Source organism: Lactuca virosa, chromosome 2 (genome assembly GCF_052849685.1).
Source record: "Lactuca virosa cultivar CGN04683 chromosome 2, Lactuca_virosa_CGN04683_v6, whole genome shotgun sequence".
NCBI classification, from domain to species: domain Eukaryota; kingdom Viridiplantae; phylum Streptophyta; class Magnoliopsida; order Asterales; family Asteraceae; genus Lactuca; species Lactuca virosa.
Window position 1 is genome coordinate 287,878,772 of NC_136427.1, and position 18,709 is coordinate 287,897,480.

Genomic DNA, 18,709 nt, shown 5'->3' on the forward strand with positions numbered 1-18,709 from the left:
AAATTCCCATAAACAAGGAAGTTCCTTGACCGAAATTGAATTGGACCACCAAATTATTACCAATTAAGTACGTTTTTATGTCCTACGTTTTCAAAGCACAAAACTACATCGGTACTAAAAAAAATACATAACAAAATCAGATACCTTATTGGTAAATAGATGCGTTTCCTTCCGGAAGCCTATTTGCATCAACCTGAGGCCGAGTATTAACCACGTATGCACGTGAGATGAATTTTTGCTTTTTCGCCTTCCGCTTGGGGGCATCATATAAGCGGAGAAATTACTCACAATAAAATTCCAACACCGCAATTAGAACTCGGTGCCCCTGCAAGAAATCAAACCGCAGTAACATAGAGTGCATCACGTTACCATTCAACGTATGGTCAAAGAAAGTATTGTTCTTGTGCGAAAACCCTAACTTGTATATCGCATGCTACCCCGTTTGATAAAAGTCCTCAATGAATATGTACCACTCTCTTTCCCACGATTAGATTCTGCTTAGAAAAAGAATTGCAAGTTCCTAAATATAGTGTAAAACGTTGCAATGTCATCAAGTTTGGGACTCACTGTGGCATATGCTCTTGACAATAATTCTAAGAAGGCGACTCCATTCTTGGTTTGTGTGTTTTGTATGACAGATACAGTTCTATATATATTGAAGGGATGTTCTGTTTGGGAGGATTACTGGATGGATTTCATGGGTGATCTAACTGAATAATTCTAAAGAATTACAAGGTTAGTCCCTCAAATTCATACTCTAAATAATTTTCATTATCTTCATTTATCAATTATCAATCAAATTCATCTAATCTATACTTTAACCACATATGATGTAAGCTTGCTAAGACTATCACGAATACTGAGCACGAGCCGGTTCGTGGTTTACGTGGACCACGACCACGACCGTGCACACCACCTCGGTCGGTCGTGGTATCTCGTGTTCGCGACAACGAAGTGAAACGGCCAATTGTATTGAAGTTGCTTCTTTTGACCGTTGAACGGTCAAAAAAAAAATTTTTTTTTTCAAAAACTTACCTATGTAAATAAAATTCTCACACTTCTACTTATACATTTCATCAAATTTCACTCTCATTCTAAACCAAAAAAAAACATGGAAGATTTGGAAGTGTTAAAATTTTTTGACTCGGATGATGACGGGGAATTCATCTTGACCTTCTTCAATGTTGTACAACACATTCACGATGAAGAAAGTTTGAATGTTGCTCGTACAAGGGCGGTCGTCAATCGTGATCGTCAAGCCGCACATGACTTATTGGTACGTGATTGCTTCGCCGATAACTGTCTTTACAATGAAGATGCATTCGAACGTCGTTTCCGTTTAAATAAGACGATATTTTTACGCATTAGTAACGCTTTAGAAGCTCGTTATTATTTTTTCAAACAAAAACCCGACGCTAGAGGAAGAATGGGTTTTAGTAGTACACCAAAGTGTGCGGCTGCGCTTAGGTATTTGGGATACGGTATAGCATTTGATGTATCTGACGAATACTTAAAAGTATCCGAGAGGACCGCAATTGATTGTGTAGATTGGTTTTGCGCATGTGTATATGAGGTTTTTCATCAACAATATTTGCGTAAACCAACTCCACGTGATATTGAGAGATTATATTCGGCTCATGAAGAGAGGCATGGATTTCCGGGTATGCTTGGCAGTCTAGATTGTACGCATATGGCTTGGGAAAAATGTCCAAATGCATGGCATGGTCAATTCACTCGAGGAGATATAGGTGAACCAAGTATAATCCTAGAAGTTGTCGCATCGCAGGATTTATGGATATTGCATTCTTTTTTTGGAGTTGCGGGGTCTAACAACGACATTAACGTTCTTGGCCAGTCTCCACTTTTTAACGATCTTTGGACCGGCAAAGCACTTGATATGAAGTTCAGGGCGAACGGACATTCGTACAAATACGGTTACTACCTTTGTGATGAGATATACCCGATTTATTCTACAATTATGAAGGCATATTCGGTTCCTCGAAGTGAAAAGGCAAATTTGTTCACAAAGAGACATGAATCAGCGAGGAAGGATATCGAGAGGGCATTTGGAGTCCTCAAGCAGACGTGACATGTAGTGAAATACGCTACACGACTTTGGGACAAGGATAGAATTAAACGAATGGTCTTAGCATGTGTTATAATGCATAATATGATCATTGAAGATCAAGGTCGAGCGATTTACATGTACGATCCGGACGACGTCGTCATCCCACTTGAAGAGTTCGTACCAGGAACGAATGAATTTTTATCACGAGTTGTTGAAATTCATAACGACGAAACGTGTTTCAGTCTTCGAGAAGATGTCGCGAATCATTTGTACGAACTCAATATGAACAAAGATTAGTTTTTTTTTTTTTTAATTATGTTTCTTTGTTAGTTGTTTTAATTAGGTTATTTAAGTAATGTAGTTTGAAGTTGTATTTTTATTTTTAATGTTTTTTTTAAGTTTTTGCATTTTAATTAATGTAATTTGATATTTTAAATTATTGAAAATTAGTATTTAAAAAAATATGATTTTTTATGTATTTTTTATTCTAATTTAATTAAAAAAATGAGGTGGAGTGGTGTGTTTAGTGGTAGGTATCCCATGGTTAGTGGTAGAGAATATGGTAATCAATAATTATATAGCAATGTGTTGATTTCGAGGAGTTAACGGGCATAACAGTGAAACGTGTTTCAGTCTTCGAGAAGATGTTGCAGATCATTTGTACGAACTCAATATGAACGAAGATTAGTTTTTTTTTTTTTAATTATGTTTCTTTGTTAGTTGTTTTAATTAGGTTATTTAAGTAATGTAGTTTGAAGTTGTATTTTTATTTTTAATGTTTTTTTTAAGTTTTTGTATTTTAATTAATGTAATTTGATATTTTAAATTAATGAAAATTATTATTTAAAAAAATATGATTTTTTATGTATTTTTGATTCTAATTTAATTAAAAAAATGAGGTGGAGTGGTGTGTTTAGTGGTAGGTATCCCATGGTTAGTAGTAGGGAATATGGTAATCAATAATTATATAGCAAGGTGTTGATTTCGAGGAGTTAACGGGCATAATTTAGAAGTTGGGGGTTAAAAGTGTAAGTTCCGGTTGGTTTTGTAAGTATTTATGAAGGCAGGAACTAAATGGTAACTTCTAGGACTTCATTTGAAGAAATTTTGGAGGCTAAGGGGCTGTTTGGTAGATTAGGGATCGATTTTGAAAGGAATTATGGAAGCAGAGGTGTAATTGGTAAATTTTGTACCTAAATTGTAATGGATTTTAATGGTGAGGGTTTAAATGGTAAATATGGGATTAAGGTTGAAAAAAAATGATATGTGGAGGGACCATTTCTGCCATTATGGCATTAAGTTTCCTAGGGCACGGGTATATAGCCCTAACCCTAACTAAACCCTCCAGCCGTCACCTCCTTATGTCTCCTACCGGCCGCCACCCTCTCCACCTTCAACTTCCGGCCGCCGCTGCCTAATTGAGTTCCACCACCACCTTATACCCTCCTTCATCCCCGACGCCGATATCATCCGACTCCAACCCATTTCCGATCAGCAAACGACGACATGCAACCCCGAGATGGCCGCCACCCTCACTTCCTCAACCTCCGGCGCGTACCACCATTGTTGTTGAGGTCGCCGCCGCCTCCAAGCCGTTGTCCAGGTCGCGAACCACCGACTGCGCCACCTCAGTGCTGCCGATGATTGGAGGATTGATGAACCGAAGGCTAGACGTCGGGGTAGAAAAGGCTGAAGAGTCGAAGTGATGTTGCTGCCGGCGAAGACGCTCCTGTTGGATTAGTGTCTAAGCCTGTAACCATATTTGGTAAATACTTGACCCGGTTGTGCATGGTCCTTTTGGGTTGCCTTCACCAAAGCAACTTGACTGGAGAAATTAAATAGAGAGAGAGGTTATTATGATTTATTAATATGTTATAAGAATAATATATTAAAGGAGAAATCATATTTGTTTAATTAATATTGGTCAATAATTAATTAAGAATTAATTTTGTGATCAAGTGTAATTAATTAAACTAGAGGGGCTGAATTGTAATTATGTAATAGTTGCAAAATAGGGCAATGGTTATCCTTGTTAAAGGATGGACGAATTCAAGGATAAGGATATCCTTAAAATCGTCCAAGGTCCAAGAGATAAGGGTTTTCAAGGCTTATCTTGTGGTTGCTTGGTGGGCAAGTAACTGGATAAGGATAAGGACTGAAACCCTAATCCCAACCCTATATAAAGACCCCTAAGGCCTTAGGAATTCGTGTACATGCTTCTAAGAAGTCCCAAGGACGATTTCTACCTCTCCCCTTCTCTCTCTATAGCCTCTCCAATTGCTTGTGGTGTTTGTGAGCCATTAGAGGCACTACACTTGTGGTGCTTGCTTTCAAGACTTAGGGTTTGAAGATTTAAGTTGTTATTGCAATATAACAACAAGAGGTATGTGATCTAACCTTATATATGAATTTCGAAAATAGCAAGCTACATTAGGGTTTTATTCATGTGTTCATAATGTTGTCTATCTAATAGTGAAAACATAGATCCAATTCTAGGGTTGCATGCACACATAGGATTGTATGTCTAAAACCCATCAGCTCCTGGCTGCGGTTTCATTGTCACCGAACCGCCAAAGCCACCTGGCGATTCTACTGGGGATCGAACACCGTGAACCTGTGCTGCCCGTTCCGTTGAAGACCAAGATCGTCGCCGCCATTGTCCCATTGTGTCGATGTCGCCACCGTCTTTTCCCCTTCAAGGTCGAAATCCAAGTGTGGGTGTGCATTCTGTTGAGTAGTGTGTGGCTGTGTTTGATCGGAAAACCAAGGAAGCCACCGCCACCACGTGCCACTGCCGGCCACCATTAGGGTGGTTGTGTGTGTGTTGAGCTTAGCTTATCTTAGTGTGTGTGTGTGTTATTTGAGATGTTGCATTGTATGATGTAATCGGTAAAGGAATAATGGAAGAAAACTCAAAAACCACCACCGTGAGGTGGTGGCTGCCGCCTCCTGCCGCCGTGTTGGGTGGCGGTGTGCTTGTTGTGTTTTGATTCGTTGGGATGTTTGGACAAATGGGCCTAACAAACCCTAATTGATCAAAAGACCTAGCAATTGGGCCTATTGGACTATGATTGGGTTGGAAACCCTAACTAGGGTTTAGAAAACCCTAATATTGGACATATGGGTTTTAGACTGTCGGGACTTGCATTTTGGATGACTGGATTGGGATTGTGTATTAAGCCCGGCCACACTACATGATTGACCCAATAGATTGATGGACTTAATGGGTTAAGTGAGAAACACTTAACCCTAATTGTCATTTTATGTGAAACCCTAATTTCACTTGGGCCTTGAGTTGGGCTTTTCCAAAGGGCTTTGGTAATTAGGGTATTAATGGGCCATCCAAGAATAATCATATGGACTGGAATATGTTGATGAGCTTTAAGGTAAGGCCCATATGAGGGTTTGGGCCCAATTTGGAAAATTGGTCCATTGATGGGCCATAATTTGGGCCTTGATGATTATGAGATATTGGGCCATTTGAATGCCAAATGTTTGGACTGGACTAAATGGTTGGGCCTTATGGGAAGACCAAGTAAAGGTTGGGCCCAATTTGGAAAATTGGGCCATGTCTTGGCTTTGATTCCTAGTTTGACTTTTTGGCCTTTGGATTTAGCCTTGGGCATGAATCAAGCCAATATGGGGTAATGTAGCATGTTATTCCAAGAACTTATGGTTAGGTGTTGGGACCCAATTATTAATTGGGTGATGTTTTGATATTGACAGTTCGGGAATCTGTCATCCAGCAACGGGCGTTGTGTCTGTGGGACTTCAGCAGTGTGAGGTGAGTTACCTTCCAGTAGAAGTGGGTCTAAGGCCACAATGTCGGCCCACTAGTAGGATATATTTGTTAGATGATTGTCTTTGTGATAATTGTCTGGTTTGCCACTATCTGATATGCTTGATGTGCTAGGATGCTCTGTTATACATATGTTAGTAGTAGTGGGGGTGAAATAGTCTTCGGATATCGGTTGAAAGATACCGAAGGGGTAGTCAGAACCCATGCATGCCTAGCAGTACGTTATGTTATGTTATTATGTGGTAGTGGTAGGGGTGAAATATGTCACACACCCAAACCAGACGGCGGAAACGTCCCGGGGCTCGTGTGACTAACAATTAAATAGTCATCACAATGAATATACATGAATCATAACACTATCATTACCAACATTACATAATACAACTAGCATTGTTCATATCAAGTACATTGTTAAAATACATAAGTTCAAATTGTTAAAAGTACGATAAGTGATGTTACATAAAACAAAACCATACACACTTGCAAATCTTCCAGCTTAACGATTACCTGAGAATACAAGTTATTTTGAAAACGGTCAACATATAGAATGTTGGTGAGTTCATAAGTATGTTTGAGTAAAAGTCTTTGTATTTTTCATAAAAACCCAGAAAATCCGATATTTTCTGTAAAATGTCTGAAAATGTTATGAAAATCAAGTATAAATGCATGTGTGAATTTCATAGTTATAACTTATAAGAGTGTAGTTTAGATTCATTGTATTGTGAATAAATGATAAATGTATATGAATAATTTCCCCAGAAAATCAGATATTTTCTGTTTTATAACAACGTCTAGATTCTTGTATCGTTAAATAAGTCGTTTTGCATTGACACAATCGAAGAGTTTATCTTCGAAAGGTTACTTTTGGTATTGAATCCCTTAATGAGCCGTTATAACCATGCATGATAATGACTAGGTCGCCCATCTTGATATTTTTCCAAATGCCGGTCTTGCTAAGGATTTTTTTCGCCCTAGACTGGCCTAGTCTAGCTGTAGCGAACAACTAAGGCGTGGGGGTCACCCCGTATAGATCTATACCTAAACTCCCGCTTTCCTACCAGGAAAATCTGATTATAACTACAGGCTACGATTGTACACTCAGACGTGCCAACCGACATGTCTCACTAGATTCTCAACCCCTTTTTGTACTATGTTTAATGTTTACGTATATGTGGTATGTTTTTGTATTCGAAAGGTACATATATAAGTATACGACGTTTAATGATTACACAAAGGTATAGTTACGGCCTACTAACATGTGAAATTTCCATCCCAAGCCCTATTAGCATGTAATTAGACCACAAAGGCCCAATAACATGTAAAAGGGTAATTTAGGCCCAATAGGCATGTAAATGGGCCACAAAAGCCCAATAAATATGTAATCTGTAACTTATGCCCAAATTAATATGTAAGTGGGTCGCAAGACCCAATAAACACGTCATGGAAAACATTGGGCTCAATATACACTTAATTAAGGGCCCAATGGCCAAGTAACGTGAATATTAGGCCCAATAAATAGTTATCGATGTATTTCGTTCATTTGTTTTGTTCCGTTGTTTGTTTTAGCTCAAGGTTTGCTAGATTGATGATAAGAAGCTTTCTTTTTGTAAAAATGACATTTTTGGCCAATAATCCTCCAATTTTTAATTAAGGCCCAAAGTTTTGTAAAAACGACACTTTAGTCCATAATTTATAAAAATTTGTAATTTTGTCCCAAATGTTTGGAATTTCACGGATTTAGCCCAAAAAGTTATATTTTCACATTTAGAACCCTGTTTTGCAGAAAAGTACATTTTCAGCCCCTTGTTTGTAAAAATTTACACTTTCGGCCCAATTTTGGAAAATATTACATTTTTGGTCCAATTTGAAAATAAATGTTATTTTCACCCCTAAATTTGGTATATTTACATTTATGACTCAAAATTTGGCCAAATAACATTTTTAACCCCAAAACTTCATTTTTTTCGCAAATTGGGCCCAAAACCGTGAGGCCCAAAAGTTTTGGCCCATTAAGCTTAAATTTGCATTTTTGGCCCTTTTCAAAGTATGTTTAACATAAAAATACCTTTTTATACATGTAGGACCTGTTTGGCCCTTATAAAAACATAAATGTCACTTTTTGCCCTTATCTTTTGTTTTCTTGACAATTTTGACCTTTAACAAGGTTTTTGTTGAAATCTTTTGTATCTTAAACATGTAATCACTTTTGGCTTGATAATGTGATGTATATAATGTCATAGTTCATAGATCCTTGCTAAATAATACTTAAAATTTCGAGATTTGCTAAGATCTAACATATTTTTACCAAATAAACTAAGAATTCACACAAAACATGTATATAACACATAGATCTACACATTTTACTTGCATTCTCCCCCAAAAATCATATGAAAACCGAAAATAAGGGGGTATGAACTCACCTTTGCTTGATGTTTCGGTTTTTGAAGAAAGAATGGAAGAAGATGTTGTGATTTTTGGCTCTAGTTAGCTCCTTGAAGGGATCTTCGAATTTTGATGAGTTCTAGGGAGCATGATCATGAATTTAAGGTGGTAAGAGGAGTGAATTAATGTAGAAAGAAAATATGTTACTTATATTTATGAGATCTTACCACTTGAATGTAACTTGGAGTGATTTTTGAATGAAAAACCTCCTTGGAATGCTTCTAATTCTCGAAATTCATGATGAAAGAGGAGAGGTGCTCTTGATTGTGTATTTAGAGAGAGTTTTGGTATTATGTGTGTGTGTGTGTGTTTTCCTTGCTTACGGCCGAGAGGGAGAAATGGGGGAGGAAGAGAAGGCCTTGCATGGAGGGTAAAGATTTCATGGGTGTTTGTGATTGCCTAGAAGTATGCTAGACAATTATGAGTTGTCATCACCTCCTAATTCCTTCCTTAATCCTTTTTCCTTTTTTTTTCTTTTTAGCATGGGCCGAGAATTTTGGGCTTAGTATAAATGGAATTGAACTTACTTGGCCCACTCTTGGTTTTGCTCAAGTTCGTGAAGCCCAATAAATAGTTTTCGGCCCATTGGGCCCTTATTGATGGTTCACGGCCTAATAGTATAAAAAGAATGGGTTCTATGGTCCATTAGGGTTAATTGGAGTTGTTATGGCCCATTAAGGCCCATTAGGGTTAGAATGAATCATTCTAGGCCCAAATGGTCCAAAATGTTATAGATTTGTGAATTGGTTCCATTTAGAATCCAAATAGGGTTTCCAAGCCCATAATAATTGAATTGGATGCTTATTGGTCCATTAGGCCCAATAAGGAATCCTTGTCTAATATGGACTCAAACCGGGATTCATAGGGTTTTTAGACTCTTTGGTGAACATGAAAGGTGAATTGAAATGAGGATTGAGTGATATTTACTTAGAGTATATGTTTTACAATAGTTGAATGATTACACGAGAATAGAATTTCCTAGCTAAAATGCTAGTTATGACAAAATAGTCCCCGATTACCGATTGAAAGATACCGAAGGGGAGGTCAGCTCCCGGTTATGGGTTGAAAGATACTGAAGGGGAGGTCAGCTCCCGGTTACCGGTCGGAAGATACCGAAGGGGTAGGTCGGGCACCTAGATATGCCTGACAATATATTTATGTATTCTAAGCTATGTTATTATGTGATAGTGATAGGGGGTGAAACAGTCCCCAGATACCGGTTGAAAGATACCGAAGGGGTATGTCGAACACCTCGGTATGCCTGACAGTATGTGATTGTATGGTATGTGGTATGATGGGGGAACTCACTAATCTTCACGCTTACGGTTTTCAGTTTTGGTTTCAGGTACTTTGTTTTCAAAAGAAAGGAGCCGACGATCGCAACGCATCACACTATGATTTTCCACACATGAGATCTTTAAGATTACACTCTGATATTATTTTATGATAACATGTTTTGATTACTGACACTTTGGTCTTGACATGTGATGTTATTATGAATGTCTTTATACTGTTGATTTTATAATTGATTGGTTTTTCCAAGCCTAAAAAGAATTACTTATTGTTATCTTTTTTTAGTCAAGTGAGTGTTCTATGATTGAAGGAGGTAAAAATTAGACATTTCATATAATTGTGTTATTCATTACATGTTTTTGGGTTTGAAGCTTTGTATGTAAGTTTATAGTAATTCACTAGTTATATTTTATTTGATTGGGTCGTTATATAATACCGCCTCTTAGACTGTTTCTTATCTTCAAAACAGTTTCAAGTCAATGTGTAGAATATATATATATATATATATATATATATATATATATATATATATATATATATATATATATATATAGGAGTAGGATCAAATGAGAACACCTAAAAGGTTGAGAACGCGAGAACAGATCTAGAGCATCCAAATATTCAAATCTACGGCTATTATCAAATGGACCATTTATGTAAATTCTGAAATTATTGGTATTAAAGTGTAACTTTAAAAAGGTGATAAGGGTATGATGGTAATTACAACTTTAACCTGTTCCTATAATTTCTCAGTTAATCTCTCTGTATGCCTAAACCTACGACTTCATCACTTATTCCACCATTTTTGACTTTCATTGCCGCCATCCACGAAGCCACTTTCACAGTCAATGAATGAAAAAGCATCCCCTCTGCCTTCGCGACCATCATCGCCGATGATAGCCTACCCTCCAATAACAATCTCTACTCCTCCATATCTTCTAATCAGTTATGCAGCCAAACCATAATGACATAAATCGGAAGCAATTACCATAATTCATTGTTAAAAGGAGGAAGAAAAGTGATTAATAGTAACACCTTGTCTTCTTATCCTCTCAAATACAATCAATGGCTATCATATGGGAAGTCGTTGTTCCAATTCCTAACCCTAACCAATCACTTCGTTCCTTCTATTTGGCTACCAGGGGCATGTTGATGGTGATGTGATTGTGTTACGACATTATTAGGGTGACGCAAGGATCCAAGGGCAAATCTGGTGATCGAAATTTTTGTTGTGTCCCTTCTGGATCGTTATGCCCTAACCCTCAACACAGAAACAACACAGATACATAGCGCCTTTGTATCTGGGGAATTTTGATTACTGTATGGTACATTTCTGGAACCTTTAAAATTGAATTCATTATTAGCAAAGAAATTTTCGTTAAGTAGTCTGATTATTGTTTCTTTGGTGATTGATTTGTATGACATACAAATAATGTTTCTTATAATCATTTATGATTACTAAGTTATTGTTTTTGTGGTACAATTCCCTTTATGATGCAAGTTTACTGTTGAATGGTTGCTATTTTTGTTTATATGAGCCTTTTGTATTAATCATTGTTATTTTTCTTTTCTACAATGACTAATAACATAGTTTAAATGAGTCTTTTTTTTATTAATTGTTGCTATTTTATATTTGCAAGTGAGCCTTCATATTTAATTATGATTACTTATCATAAGAACCGATACATATTTCAAAGATCATAACTGTGTTTACATGATCATAAGAACTGATACATGACCAAAATTGTGTTTACAACAGACAAATGAAAATTTTATTAAGTTATGATTACTGGATCGTTAATTTTAGTTTATTGTAGTATTTTGTAACTTTCTGTTGCTTTTTTGTAAATTTTACTCGATACATGTATATTCATTTACGAATATAACTACAAGTGTAAGCATTTAGATGTAATATTTATTTTATTCATGTGCATTTTTATAAGATTAGACGCTTACTTTTCATTTATGATTAGAGGTCTATTCTATTCATGTTAATGTAATTTATTTTTTTCCATTTGTGTTGATTTAGTTAATGGTATTGATATTTATTTTGAATTTAAAAATATACACAAAAAATCAAGATCAAAATTTTGAACGCAATGTTGGAGTTCATCAGAATTTTGAATGCGATGTTAGAGTACGAATATGAAAGAAAACACTGCTTAGAGGAAATGATCACCACTTCTTCATTTATTATTAGAATAATAGTAAATTATTGTATTCTATTTTTATTTATTTATTTATGATTATAGGAAAATAGGAAAGTAATATATTGTATTTTTTTTCTTTTTATGTTATTCCTTTATGAAAAAAGGTGTATTTTAATTATTTATGTAATTTGCTTTTTATTTATATATGATTAGAATTTTATTGGTTTTTTTATTTATAAGTTATGTTTAATTCATTTAAAATTAGCACAGTGTTCATATTTGATTATAATAATGGTTGAAATAAATATATACGAACAATTATTAGATTATTAATTTTCAAATTGTTGGTATATTCATGTATCATAAAAAAAAATAAAAAACAATATTGCAAGATAAGGGTTTTCTTAATTTCTAATAAATTAATAAAATAAATCGATGCATTCCTAGTTTTTGGTAACAAAAAATCAATTAACATGATATTTTTGGTAACCGAATTCATAATCCCGAAATTTAGGAATCAATTAATTAGCCTTGACTTTTTCATATTTAATTATAACGTAAAATTTCATTTATACCCTTATATATTTATTGGTTCAGAACTGTTCTCGCGTTCTCAACCTTTTAGGTGTTCTCATTTCATCCTCACCATATATATATATATATATATATATATATATATATATATATATATATATATATATATAATTAAAAAAAATGAAAAGGTGAACAAGTCAAAAGCTAAAGCTTCTTTTGCTACTTCTACGATTAATTCTCCAAAATTGTTCTGCTCATTTAGTTTGAGTGATGGAATTAAAACTATACCTTAGCAAGATAGACAAAAAAACAATTGGTGAAGTTGAAATGACTTTTTCTAGTTTATTGATTGATAGTGGACCAAATTATTCAATTATTCAACTTTATTATAGATTCTTCATCCATAAACAACTTTCATTCCATATTGTTTGTTATTGGCTATCATATTAATCCATTAACTTTTTCAATAGCTCTTTCTATGACACTTACTTATTAACACCTAATATATTTTATAAATATTTACATTTGAGTGCGGTGACTTTTTTTTAAACAATTTTGATATTTTAAACATTAAGCAATTTTAATGCATACCAAAACAGAAAAAGGGTAGTAAATCGAAAATAAAAACGAATATTATCCATATAAATCATATGTGGTTAAATTTATAAAATCACATGTGATTAAATACAATATATATATATATATATATATATATATATATATATATATATATATATATATATATATATATATATATGTGTGTGTGTGTGTGTGATTAAATATATAAAATCAAATATGTTTAAGTACACAAAAAAATTGAATCGATAAATCATATCTGATTAAGTAATATATGATTATATACATATAATCACATTTGATTAAATCACATGTAATTAAATCATATGTAATAATATCATATGTGATTAAATACAAATAATCACATGTGAGTAATTATATGATTTAATCATATACGATTAAATAAATATAATCACATTTGATTTAATCGCATATGATACATATATATCTAATCACATATGATTTCTCGTGTAATTAATCACATGTTATTTAATATATTTAGTTACATATGATTATATACATAGAAAAAACTACTGCCCACCCACCACCCACCACTTACCACTACCCACTACCCACCACCTACCACCACCTACAACCACTATAAACCAACTATCACCCACAACCCTCATCACCTACGACCCACCACCACCACCCGCCACAACTATACCCGCCCACCACCACCACACCCCCACCACCACCAAGCATTGCCACCATACGACCACCACCCACTACCTACAACCAATAAAATTATATGTGATTAAATACATATAATTATATAAATCATGTGTGATTATATGTATTATTTATATGTATTTAATCACATAAATCATATGTGATTAAATACATATAATCACATGTGATTTTATGTATCTAATCATATATGATTTATATAAACAAGATTCGTTAAAACAAATCTTTTCCAAATAAATCATATATGATTAAATACATATAATCACATGTGATTAAACTCAATACCTACCACCACCACCCTCCACCGTCACCCACCACCACCACCTGCCACAACTATACCCACCCACCCCCACCACACCCCCCACCACAACCAAGCATCGCCACCATACGACCACCACCACACCCCCACCACCACCAAGCATCGCCACCATATGTGATTAGATACATATAATCACATGCGATTAAATACAAGAGAAAATTTATTGAATTGAAAGAGAAAAAATAAATATTGCCCAAATAATGATATGTGATTGGATACATATAATCACATATGATTTATGTGGCTAAGATTCTTTTTCGCGTTCTCGATTCAATAATTGTTTTTTCCACTTTAATCATATGTGATTAAATACATTTAATCAGATGTGATTATATGTTTCTAATCACATATGATTTTATTTGGAAAAAACAAATCTTGTCTATTTAAATCATATATGATTAGATACATACAATCATATGTAATTATATACACGATAACAAATATTGAACCAAGAACGCGAAAATAAATCTTTATCCAAATTAATCATATGTGATTAAATACATATAATCACATGTGATTATATGAATCTAATCACATATGATTTATGTGGACATAATTCATTTTTACTTTGTCAATTCAATAGTTGTTCTCATGTATTTTATCACATATGATTATATGTATAATCGTATGTGATTAAGTACATGAGCACAACTATTGAATCGAGAAGGAAAAAATGAATATTGTCCACCTCAAATCATATGTGATTATATACATATAATTACATGTGATTAATTACACAAAAGCAATTATTCAGTCAAAATCGCAAAAATAAATATTGTCTACATAAATCATATCTGATTAAATACATATAATCACATGTGATTATATGTATCCAATATTATATGATTTATGTGGATGAGATTCATTGTCACATTCTCGATTCAATAATTGTTCTTTGTCCACTATAATCATATGTGATAAATACATATAATCATATGTGATTATATGTATCTAATCACATATTATTTATGCAGACAAAAAATAATGATGTCTATATAAATCATATGTGATTAGATACATATAATCACATATGATTATATACACAAGATCAACTACTGAATCGAGAACACAAATATAAATATTGTCCACATATATCATATGTGATTAAATGTATATAATCACATGTGATTATATGTATCTAATCACATAGAATTTATGTGGAAAATATTTATTTTCGCGTTCTCGATTCAATTGTTGTTCTTGTGTGCTTAATTACATGAGATTATATGTATCTAATTAGATATGATTTAGATGGACAATATTAATTTTCACATTCTTGTTCAATAGTTGTTCTTGTACATTTAGTCACATATGATTTCTGTACACAAGATTCATTTTCACGTTTTTGATTAAATAGTTTTTCTTTTTCCACATTAATCATATATGATTAATACATACAATCACATATGATTAAATACATAAGAAAAAATATTGACTCATGAATATTATCAACATAAATCATATGCGATTTGATACATATAATCACATATGATTAAGTACATGAGTACCACTATTGAATTGAGAAACAAATAATGAATCTTGTCCACATAAATCATATGTGATTAAATACATATAATCACATGTGATTGACGCAAGAATAAATATCTTCCACATGAATCATATGTGATTAAATATATATATAATCACATGTGATTAAATACACAAGAACAACAATTGAATCAACAAATGAAAACAAATATTGTCCATGTAAATCATATGTGATTAAATACATATAATCACATGTGATTTAATACACGATGGGTGGTAGTGGGTGGTTGCAAGTGGTGGTGATACTGATGGGTGGTGGTGTGTGGTTGCAAGTGGTGGTGATAGTGATGGTTTATGGTTTTGGTGGGTGGTGGGTGGGTATGGATGGTGGAGGTGGGTGGTACTAGTTGGGCGGTGATAATAGTAGGTGGTGATGGTGGTGGCGGGTGGTGGTTGGTGGTGGTGGTGGGTAGGTGGTAGGTGGTGGTGGTGGCAGGTGGTGGGTAGTGATGGGTGGTGGTTGGTGGTGGTGGGTAGTGATGGGTGGTGGTTGGTGGTGGTTGTGGTGGGGGTGGTGGGTGGTGGTGGTGGGTAGTTATGGGTCGTGGTGGCGGGTGGTGGTGATGGGTGGTAGGTAGTGGTTGTTGGAGGTGGTGATGGGTGGTGGAGGTGGGTGGCGGGTGGTGGTGGTTGGGTGGTGATGGTGGTGGCGGGTGGTGGTGGTGAGTGATGGGTGGTGGTGGTTAGTGATGGGTGGTGGTGGGTGGTGGTTGGTGGTTTTGGGTAGTGATGGGTGGTGGTGGCGGGTGGTGGTGATGGGTGGTAGGTAGTGGTTGTGGGTGGTGGTGGCAGGCGGTGGTGATGGGTGGTGGAGGTGGATGGTGGTGACAGGTGGTGGTGGTTGGGTGGTGAGTGGTCATGATGGTGGCGGGTGGTGGTGGGTAGTGATGGGTTATGGGTGGTGGTTGGTGGTGATGACGGTGGCGGGTGGTGGTTGGTGGTGGGTGGTGGGTGGTGATTAGTGATGGGTGGCGGGTGGTGGTGGGTGGTGATGGGTGGTGGTTGGTGGTGGTGGGTAGTGATGGGTGGTGGTGGCGGGTGGTGGTGGTGGTGGTTGTGGTTGGTGGCGGGTGGCAGGTGGTGGGTAGTGATGGGTGGTGGGTAGTGGTTGGTGGTGGTGTTGATGGGTGGTGGTGGCGTATGGTGGTGATGGGTGGTAGGTAGTGGTTGTGGGTGGTTGTGGCAGGCGGTGGAGGTGGTTGTGGTTGGGTGGTGGGTGGTGATGGTGGTGGTTAGTGATGGGTGGTGGGTGATGATTGGTGGTGGTGGTTAATGATGGGTGGTGGTGGTGGGTGGTGTTGGTTGGGTGGTGAGTGGTGTTAGTTAGTGAGTTTTTTTAATTATTTGTAATTATTTTTTTTATTTATATGAATATTATTTTATAATTTTAATTAAAAAAATTATGTGGTCCAAATTTGTTTTCAAATGTTCGATTGAATGCTCCCATATATATATATATATATATATATATATATATATATATATATATATATATATATATATATATATATATATATATATATATATATATATATATATATAGAGAGAGAGAGAGAGAGAGAGAGAGTAATTGCTATGTGTACTTTTGACTATTTAGGATCCTCAATTTGTCTTGGTCAAAATAAGGGATTTGTGGATGGCTCATTTCCACCATTTACCTGCCACCTACGTTAAAAATAAAAAACTAAGCATAAATTAAAAAACCAGCATGCGATTATCCTTGTAGTCCTAAGTTTATTTCCAATATGAACTCTCATATCGCTTTCCTCTTTTTTTGTCTTGTTCTATCTCTGATTACCTCCACCATCTCTTCTTTCGGTGGCAGTAATGATACTGATTATCAGGCGTTGTTGAAGTTCAAGTCAATGATCACGAATGATCCACATGAAGCTCTAAGCTCATGGAACTCTTCCTTTCATTTCTGTGATTGGATTAATGGTGTTTCATACAGGAAGCGCCACAGAAGAGTGGCTGCTCTACCACTCGAAGCGCATGGCCTAGAAGGCTCGTTGTCTCCACATGTAGGAAACCTCAGCTTCCTTCGTGTGTTTTCTATCTTCAACAACAGCTTTCAAGGAACCATCCCTCAAGAACTCGGTCGTCTATCCAGGCTATTTGTCTTCAGTCTTGGCTTTAACGATTTCAACAGCGTCATTCCAGCTAACTTGTCTCGTTGTTCTAACCTTGAACAGGTTGAACTTGCTTATAACAAGCTAGTTGGAAGCATACCCAAAGAGATTAGTTTCCTCTTAAAACTTACTTTTCTTTCGGTTAATGATAATAACTTAACCGGTGGAATCCCGCCTGTCTTGGGGAATATAACATCAATGATCACGTTCTTTGCTAGAAGCAATCCCTTTGGTGGGAGCATTCCAGACACACTAGGCCATTGGAAAAGCTTAACAGAATTATTCCTTGGTGGTTGCAACTTATATGGAACTGTTCCTCATTCCATTTATAACCTCTCACTCTTAACTGATTTTTCCTTGTCTGATAACAAGCTTATTGGTAGTCTTCCCTCATCCTTAGGTGCAATGCTTCCTCATCTTGGGTACCTTCAGTTACAGAATAACCATCTGACTGGTCCTCTTCCACCCTCGATTTCTAATTGTTCAAAATTAGAAGTTCTTGATATTGCTTCCAACAAGTTTCGCGGAAAGTTGACTATTAACTTTGAAAAACTAAAAGACATCAATTTTATATCATTAGGTGATAATGTCTTTGGGTTGGGAAAAGCTGATGATATGAAGTTTATTGAGTCTTCGAATAACTGCAACAGATTAGATATAGTGGATCTTTCTTATTGTGCTTAATTTTCAAGTAGTGCTTCCCACTGTTAGGATCGAGACACTTAACACACGACTCTAAACACACACACAGCTCACGAAAAACAAGAACACAAGGATGAACATGAGGGATTTAACGTGGTTCGGTCCTTCTCTGACCTACGTCCACCGGTAACTAGGAATTTACATTTCTTGGTGCTAATCTGCACTCTTTCTGTGTTACACTAGATACAAGTTTTACAAATACAGAATAATCTCTTATATAGAGATGGAAATCAGAAGTAGTCAAAAAACACAACTGGGTCTTCATTCAACAATTGTGGCTTCACAACTTCACATTGTTCCTGCCATTTTTGACCAGCTTTTCTGTGGATTCACACTCAACATTTCTGTGGATTCACACTCAACATTTCTGTGGATTCATACTCAACAATCTCCCACTTGAAGCCACGGAACAATCTTCACCTGTGCTTCAACTGTGCATCTGTATTTGATCTTAACTCC

The 18,709-nt window shown here is 35.7% G+C and overlaps 1 protein-coding gene and 1 pseudogene across 1 annotated transcript; both read left to right on the forward strand.

The window, feature by feature from the left end:
* The first annotated feature begins 1,111 nt into the window (after positions 1 to 1,111).
* LOC145158626 (uncharacterized) lies at positions 1,112 to 2,089 on the forward strand. Its single transcript, XM_079077495.1, has one exon. The coding sequence runs from the start codon at positions 1,112 to 1,114 to the stop codon at positions 2,087 to 2,089; it is 978 nt and encodes a 325-aa protein (XP_078933621.1).
* Positions 2,090 to 17,164: 15,075 nt separating this feature from the next.
* Positions 17,165 to 18,709, forward strand: part of LOC145158628 (uncharacterized) — a 34,449-nt pseudogene continuing 32,904 nt past the window's right edge.

Coding starts and splice junctions, on each gene's coding strand:
- LOC145158626 (XM_079077495.1), top strand. CDS start 1,112: ATGGAAGATTTGGAAGTGTTAAAATTTTTTGACTCGGATGATGACGGG.